The sequence below is a fragment of the Octodon degus genome, unplaced genomic scaffold (genome assembly GCF_000260255.1).
Source record: "Octodon degus isolate 3935 unplaced genomic scaffold, OctDeg1.0 scaffold00051, whole genome shotgun sequence".
NCBI lineage: Eukaryota > Metazoa > Chordata > Mammalia > Rodentia > Octodontidae > Octodon > Octodon degus.
The window spans coordinates 11,057,500-11,066,377 of NW_004524627.1; the positions used below are offsets into that span (position 1 = coordinate 11,057,500).

At 45.0% G+C, this 8,878-nt stretch overlaps 1 protein-coding gene across 1 annotated transcript; it reads left to right on the forward strand.

Moving 5' to 3' along the window:
* Positions 1-6,049: 6,049 nt before the first annotated feature.
* Mlnr (motilin receptor) lies at positions 6,050-8,161 on the forward strand. The gene is made up of 2 exons (XM_004633126.1): positions 6,050-6,908; positions 7,824-8,161. The coding sequence occupies exons 1-2, from the start codon at positions 6,050-6,052 to the stop codon at positions 8,159-8,161; spliced, it is 1,197 nt and encodes a 398-aa protein (XP_004633183.1).
* Positions 8,162-8,878: the final 717 nt, after the last annotated feature.

Below are 8,878 nucleotides of genomic sequence, written 5' to 3' on the forward strand. Positions count from 1 at the left end.
GCAGTAGCTTAGTTCCCAGGTATCAGTATATATAGTTAGTCAGGGTGAGAATCTTTCCAATTAACTCCTAGATTAAAGAATCTTCTGAATATTCTCAGGAGCATTGTTCTCTTTATAATTGTTCCCTTTCATTGTAGTGAAGAGAGGGCTTCTTTGTCTCTCTTAATTATTCTTAGCTTGAAATCTACTTTGCAAAGTATAGCTACCCATACTTTTTTTCATCTTCCTATCACATGGAGTATTATCCACTACCCTTTGACTTTTAGTCTGTGAATTTCTTTTTGAATGAAATGTGTATCTTAGATGCGCATATTTTTGAATCTTGTTTCTTGATCCATTCTGCCAGTAGATGTCTTTGATTGGTAAATTAAGACCATTAACATTGATGGTTATTACTGATATATGTTGACTTATATTTGTCATGTTATTTTCCTGTTGTTGGCTCCCCTTTTTCCTCCATCTGTTTGTTTTCCTTGCCTAGTAGATTCACTCTTTGGGGGTTCATGGAATTGTAGTCCTTGTTATCTTTTTCTAGAACGACTTTCAGAACATTTGGGAGTATTGGTTTGGTGTTCATGAATTTCGTTAAGTATCTTATTTCTCCATCAATTTTGAAAGATTTTGGGGGGCCACATCAATTTGGCATGGAAGATGTTTTCTTTTAGGGCTTGAAATACTTTACTCCAAGTTCTCCTTCACTTGTGGTTTCTGTTAAAGAGGTCAGCTATAATTCTGATGGGCAATTCTTTGTAGGCAATTTGTTTCTTTTCTCTAACAGCTTTTAATATTGTTCTTGTGTTGAATTTCTGGAATCTTCAGTATTACATGTCTTGCTGTAGTTTGCTTTTTTTTTTTTTTAAATCATGGCTAACTGATGTTCTATATGCCTCTCTTATCTGTATGTCAAATTCTTTTTCCCTACCAGTGAAGTTTTATACCATGATGCCTGTGAGCTGTTTTGGTGTTTTTTAAATATCATTTGTGCTATCTCCTACATTTTCATTGACTCTAGTCAATCTTGTGTTATTCTTTGCATCATCTAGCATCTGCTGGATTGATTTGTTGTAGTCCCTGCTATTTTAAAGAAATTTCTCTTTTCATGATCACTAACCACAAACCTGACTTTTATTTCTGAGATTCTGTACTCACATTGGTTTATTCTGCTTTAGATACTTTCAGTGGAATTTTTAGTCTCCTGGATATCTGCTTCAATTTGTTTTATGGATTCCATTTCTTTCCTATGTTGAGCATTCATGGTTTTCATTATTTTTCTAAGGACCTCTATTTTTTATCTATATTTGCACTAGGGTCACCAAGCGTGTTTTTCATTGTAGTCACCATCTCCTTAGTTACCTGAGAAATTATTTCTGATTTGATATTTTTTTCTAAAGCTTCATTCATTTGCTTTGTTGCTGCCACTTCAAAGATTCCAGGTAGGTGGCTTTTTTACACTGTCCCATCTCATTGCCCCCTGGGTTTGCCTCTGCTGAACTGGTTGAGTGGGGATACATCTTGCTTAAATGTCTTCTCATTTTCTTTTTTTTAGTTTAATTCCTGGGTTGGTGCTTATAAATTTCCTATGCTGAGTAGCTTTATTGTTAGTATTTAGAACCCTTAGGAAATGGCTACTTCTCAGAGGCATCTTCCAAATATAGTTGGCTTTTAGGTTTTTACTTCAGTTAGAAAATCCTACCTCTTTAGTTTAGTGAGGATGAGAAGTTGCTTCCTACTTAGCCAGGCTCCTTTGGCACTGGCCTGCCATATTTTCTATGACCTCTAGGCAATCTTAGTCTTGGTATATCAGTAAGAACAGGTGGTTACAACAGTTACATCACTTTCTGGGCCGGAGATGGCTCAGTAGAATAAGTGCTTGCCTGGCAAGTGCAAGGGCCTGAGTTCAATCCCCAGTTCAACCAAAGAAAAAAAAAGTAAAGAAAAGAAAAAGTTAACCATCACTTTGGCTAAAGTGGTACAGAAAGTATTAGCTGCTTTTGTTTGTTTGTTTGTTTTGTTTTTGTTTTTGTTTTGGGATATGTTTTCATTATGCAGTTCAGTCTGGCATGAACTCACTGTGTAGCCCAGGCTGGCTTGAACTCAAAGGCATCTTTCTGCTTCAGCCTTCAAGTGCTGGAATTAAAGGCATGCACCACCATGCCCAGCCTTTCATTTTTAATCCAGGACATTCCCAGCCAGCAAGAACCAGTTTGTGGGGTCTCTAGCTAGAGACCAAAAGCCTACTAATGTCATCAGCCTATTCCAGGGACAGGGCTATACCCAAAGCCAGACCCTGACTCACGCATGTCCTCTCATGATCATCTCCTGAGAGGTGCACACCATTCCAGGTCCACTGAGAAATTTCTCTCATCAGACAAACTGTAAAGCCAGGAAGCTGGTGAAGGACTAGATAGCTAAAAAATTGTAGAAAACATATTTGGTCAGTTTTACATTCCTTGCCCAATTTCTTTTGAAAACAGGAATGACAATCCATTAACTATAAAGGCTCAGCTGTCTTGTAAGGGCCACATCTTGCTTGAACTTGAGTGCCACAATGGTATCAACAGAGCCTTCTGTGCATCCATCTCTTCAAATCAGTGCTTTCTCCTGAACTAGATTATCAAAGGACTCTTCCTGAGTACCCAGTGCAATCAGAACACTGTTCTCTTTACCAAACATTGTGAGGAAAACAAAGGTCCCTGCTTCATCAGAGAGTTATTCATTCCCAGAGATAAATATTTATCAAATTCTCACTTTGTGCCAGGTACTAATTCAGGCACCAGGGAAAGAGCAATGAACACAATAGATTAAAAAGCCTTGCCTTCTGGCATACCTGATATGGAAGTTGAAGAGAGATAGATAATAAAATAGCTCAGAAAATTAAATAATGTATTGGTAATAAACTATGAAGGGAAAATGCAACAGAAAAATAACAGCTGAATGGCAGGTGTGTGGTACAGAATAGGAACAGAGGAGACAGGATTCAGGTGGCCCGGTCCTGACTAGTGATCCTTGAAGATGTGCCGGTGGGTGGGGAGAAGCACTAGGCAGACTTGGGGATCTACAGCCTATGCAAGCCAAGAATTCCCTTTAATCAAAGGAAAACACCACACAAGTCACAGCACTCTGCCATAGAAGACAGCAGAGAAGCTGGTGACTCTTCAGGAAGGGGACACCAGCTGCCCTCTGTGAGGCAAGAAGAGTTTAGCAACTTCCAGCCCAGAAATCAGCACAGACTTAGGTATTTGTTTCTATTCTCGCTGCTCAAGAACCTTCAAGCCACCTGGGCTCCCCTCCCACACACCTGGGAAAGACCCAGTGAGAGAACTAAATACTGCCTAGGTAGTCTGTGCCACTGATCAACTGGACCATTCTTTACTCGAATCATTTTCTCTTGCTGCCTGACAGCTAAGAGCTCAGAGAAAACCACATCAAGTATAAATGAAAATGAAGAAATTATATTTTCTCTGGCTAAGGGGAAGAGGAAAGAAAAGAGAAAAAGTAGAGACAGTGAATACAGAACCCCTTTTGAGGAGTTTTGCTGAAATCACTGAAATGATGCAGAAGGGAGGAAATGTTGATGATATATGAGAAAATTAATAGAATGATTCCCTCCAGGAGGTAAACAGAGTGGGTAAGGAGCGGAGCTGACTCCAGAATAAGTGCTTAGATCCTGAGTTCAATCCCCGGGCCCGCAAAAAACAAACAAAAAAAGTTAAAAAGAAATGGGGTGGAGAAGGAAGTAGGGTATTTGGATGGCAGCAGTCACTAGGTATACTCCTGCTGGAGTCACACATTTCCAGGAAAACAACTCAACAGCTAGGTGGGAGCCTGCATTCAGTGTGCAGAGAATTCCCCATATCCAGGTCATAGCCAGTGCCCTCCTTGAACAGACAGGTATGACAATGGAGAGCAGGGCAAGGGAGTGAGGTGTGACTGATGGGGGGTGGGGCATGACTCTCATGGAGTTTAGGCTGGCAAATGGAGGGAAAAGAAGTCACCAGGTAGTTGAGGGATAGACAAGTCAGGAGTGACTGATGAGAATTCCAGGGAGTGAAGGATTATAGGAGGAAGGCACAAGTAAAAATGAGCTGGAAAGAGTGGGGATGGGATCCCAAGTAGGGATAACTGCAGTCAACATGGTGCACACCCTCCAGAATGTATTATTGATGGGATCCAGGGCATGATCCTGATAGAAAGGAGGTCAACACCCCGAGAGGCCACATCAGGAGGCATATGACTGTGTGTGTACTTATGAGAGACAGGGAAACACCCAGTCCCCAGGGAACAAAGGTTAGTGATGGAGAAGACCTGGAGAGGAACTGTCCCTGATCAATCTAGGGTTTTAGATAGTTAAAAGAGCAGAGATGGGGAAGCGACAGAGAACCCCCACCAAGCCCATGCATGGTTCCTGCTGGTGACAGAGAACTGAAGAGAAGCACTTCCTAGTGTGAAGGAAAGTTTCAGGTTTAAAGGAAGGAAGAAGGAATCTGAGGCTGAAAAAACTAATTTTTAATTTTTGAGCTAGGGTCTCACTGTGTAGTGTAGGCTGGCTGCAGACTCAGGTGATCCTCCTGCCTCAGTCTCCCAGGTGCTAGGATTACAGGCATACACCACCATGCCAGGTGGGAAGACTGAAATTTTAAGCCACAAAAAGATCGGTGGAAAAAAAACCCCACTAGACATGAGTTTATTGGCACAGAAAAACAGGATTTGGCAAAAGAGCAACATGAGAAGCTTTCATGAGGAGTATGAAGGCCAAGACATTAAAAAGGTGGAACTGGACACTGGTGAGACTTCAGGGCTACAGGCTCTGGGATCAGACCAGCCACCTTCCACATACCAGGCTGCCTCTCATGGCCTGCTTGATCTAAAGGGAGACCCAATTCATTCACGGGAAAAGAGCTCCTCGGGGCACAGGATTGAAGAGAAAGCACAGAGCCAGCAACAGCCTAAACACTGCACCTCAGCTATTTTCATCGAGGACTCACTCAGACATCACCTCCCATCCTTTCCCTAAATTTTCATTCCTTCAGATGTTTGCAAATAGCCTATTTTATAAAATACTTTGTAGATAACAATAGCATATTATGTGTGTTATGTATTCAAATGTACACATAAACATTTGTCTTTATGCTAAGTAAGCATGTTCATATTTGTAGATTCAGGGACCCTTGAAATTATTTAGTCAACTGCCCCCACTACCACTTGCAAATTTATGGAGAAGTGGGCTGGGTGAAGACCACACTGGTCCAAAGTCACACTGCAACTCTTTTGTAGAGGAAAGACCAGATTTGGGAGGGACTCTAAATTCTGATCTAGACCATTCTGCTATTTAGGATTGTACTTCTTCCTGCTAGTCAATGAGAGCATTTCCTAGCCTCCAGGATACAGCTGGCACTCAAGATCCCTCACAAAGTCCCTGTATGCTGGATTGACAAAAACACCTGCACTGCGCTGGGTCCAAGGAACCAACTTCTCTAGGGCTCAGAAATTGCTACCCAGGAGTAGGCCATAGCTCAGCAAATTAAAGTGCCTGCTTAGGCAGACTCAGGGACCCGGGTTCGAACCCCAACATGATGTGCTGCCCTCCCCCGGGGGGGGGGGGGCGATTGAGAGTGGTGGGGCACGCCTGTAATCCCAGCCCTTGTGAGGCTGAAAACAGGAGTAACAACACTATGAATCCGATCTGTGTAGTGAGACCCTGTAGAGCCTATACTAAGTACATTTAAAAAAAGAAAAGAAATTGCTACCCAGGCGTGGCAGGGCTCATGCATCGCGTTGCCCGGTGGAGTGTGCCAGCTGGTTGCGAGGGAAGTGCCCTGGAATACAAAGGGTCTGGGAGACGGCGAAGAGTCGGACAGACTCCGAAGCCGTGGCCAGAGGTGGAGGCTTGGCTCTGTGACTCACAGCGCCTTGTAGCTCCTACCCCAGGGAAGACGTGCGTTCCCGAGCCCGGCGCAGCAGAACTTGGCAGTGCGTGGAGGGGCTCGCCTGGGCCCCGCTCCACCGTGTACATCTCAGGCCGAGCGCGCCTGCTGGACCCCTGGTCCCCATGGGCAGCACCTGGAACAGCAGCAACAGCCAGGAGGGCGCTCGGGAGCCGGCGTGGGCAGAGCTGCTGCCCTGCGATGAGCACCGCTGTTCTTCCTTTCCCCTGGGAGCTCTGGTGCCGGTGACCGTCGTGTGCCTGGGTCTGTTCGCCATCGGGGTGAGCGGCAATGTGGTGACCGTAGTGCTCATCGGACGCTACCAGGACATGCGAACCACCACCAACCTGTACCTGGGCAGCATGGCCGTGTCCGACTTGCTCATCTTGCTCGGGCTCCCTTTCGACCTGTACCGCCTCTGGCGCTCGCGCCCCTGGGTGTTTGGGTCGCTTCTCTGCCGCTTGTCGCTCTACCTGGGCGAGGGCTGCACCTACGCCACGCTGTTGCACATGACAGCCCTCAGCGTGGAGCGCTACCTGGCCATCTGCCGCCCGCTGCGTGCCAGAGTCCTCGTCACCCAGCGCCGCGTTCGTGCGCTCATCGCCGCGCTCTGGGTGGTAGCGCTGCTCTCCGCAGGGCCCTTCTTCTTTCTGGTGGGCGTCCAGCAGGACCCCGGCATCTGTGAGCTCCCAGACCTTAATAGGACTGCACGTCTCACTCTTTCGCCAGTAGCGCAGCAGTCTCAGCCGTCGGAACCCGAGGCAGCAGCACTGTTCAGCCGCGAGTGCCGGCCAAGCAGCGCGCAGCTGGGCGCACTCCGCGTCATGCTGTGGGTCACCACTGCCTACTTTTTCCTTCCCTTCCTGTGCCTCAGCATCCTCTACGGACTCATCGGACGCAAGCTGTGGAAGACCCGGGATCTGCTGCAAAGCCCGACTGCCGTGGGGCGGGAAAGGGGCCACCGGCAAACCGTCCGCGTCTTGAGTGAGTGGCGCCCCCTCTGTTCCAAAAACACCAGCCGGTGTACACCATCCGCGGGCTACCCAAATTCAGGGGCCTTTCCTTGTACATCCCCTCTCCAAAGAAAGCCATCTCTGTTCCCCAGTACCTTGTTCACGAACTTAATTCTTTCCACGACTTTGGTTGCAAACCAAAATGGATCAGAACTGAATCAAATTTCCCCATAAGGTCAACATAAAACCTAACCATTGAATTTGATTCGGTTCTCGTCTAATTCTGTTTGTGATGAGAAAGAATTAAGTTCGTGAACCCAAGGTGCCACCTCTGGGACAGCCTGGCCGCCTCCGAGGGTGAGATAATTGGGTCTGGTGAGTAGCGATGCTTTTCCAAAGTCGCTGAAACCCCGGGTGCTACTGCTATGGATTACTCACAGTACCCTTGAGAAAACAGGATAGACTACACTAAATTGAAGATTTTATTTAATGCTAATTATCCTGAAGGCTAAAGTGAGCCATGGCTGTATTAAAAAAAAAAAAAAGTCAAAGATCCTTTAGACCTGTTGCAGAATTCTGTCCAACAAAGAACAAGGAATATCTTTTAAGCGGGTTTGTGCAAGAAGTCTACCAAAACAGGAGCAATTGTATTTCTGGTTTATAGCCAGCCTGGAGAACACAGAGATTAGCCTAACATGCAGGTTTAAGTAAATACCCATGTAGTTAACCCACTGGATTTCTGGTTGGTTGGGTGGGTGGGTGGGCAGTTAACTGGCTGGCTGGTGGTTTTATTTTATTTTTGTTTTGTTTTTGTTTTTTGGTGCAGGGATCTGGCTAGGCACAAATTCAAATTTATTTTGCTGTTACTGCAGATGGTTTCGTGCAGGAACTCTTATTTGACTTTGAATGCTGCTGTTAATTATGAGCCTTTGTCTTATTTTTGCAGTGGTCGTGGTTCTGGCATTTATAGTCTGCTGGTTGCCTTTCCACGTTGGCAGAATCATTTATATAAACACAGAAGACTCTGGCATGATGTACTTTTCTCAATACTTTAACATCGTTGCTCTGCAACTTTTCTATCTCAGTGCATCCATCAACCCTGTCCTCTACAACCTCATTTCCAGGAAATATAGAGCAGCTGCCTATAAGCTGCTGCTCACAGGACAGTTCAAGCTGAGAGGTTTCTGTGGAAGCAGGGACACAGGAGAGAATCCTAAAAGGGACACTGGAGAAGACACTGCTGGCTACACGGAGACCATGACTAACACAAAGACAATGGCCTAACCAGGTCAGGGAAAGCCCGTTCTGTATCTTGGGGACAACAGATTTGTACATAAACACAAGTAAGGGAGGGGTGGATGCTGTGAAGACAACTGCAGAGTGGTTGCAATTTTGCAAGTTGGTTAAGAAATTGTCAACATGAGGGTCTGGTTTTTTGTTTGTTTACCAAGTTATGAAATGTACCTATACCAGCCATTCTAGTTCCCTTTCATGCACCTACTTTCACTTCATTATGAACTCCCACATTACAAAATGTGCTCTGGAGAGGACTGTAATTCCCTCATTCTGTTTCTCTTTGGGAATATCACTGCTTATTTTATAGTTAAGCAATAGAGAGAGATGTTGCCTCAGTCTGTTGTTTTTTATGTTGAGATATAAACATAATGGTACAATGCAAGAAACCAGGATAATGAGAAATATCCTGAAAATGAGATACTGAGAACCAAGGAATTATTCAATGCCTATGTAGAACAGCAGAAAATTTTAGTAACAAGTAAAAATAATTCCAGATAGGCTTCAGTGTTCAGGGTCCCACAGCTGAGGTTGGGAGCAAAATCGGTAAGTTAAGGCACAATGTGCTCTTTGAGAACTACAATGCTTAGAACTGAGGATTTTCTGCAGGATTTTTCTGTTCCATTTGCCTTGAAATGGCAACCTTGAGCTTGAAGCCCAAGGGCAGAGTTACAGTAAAAGTTGGCCTTCTACTCAGTTCTTTTTTTT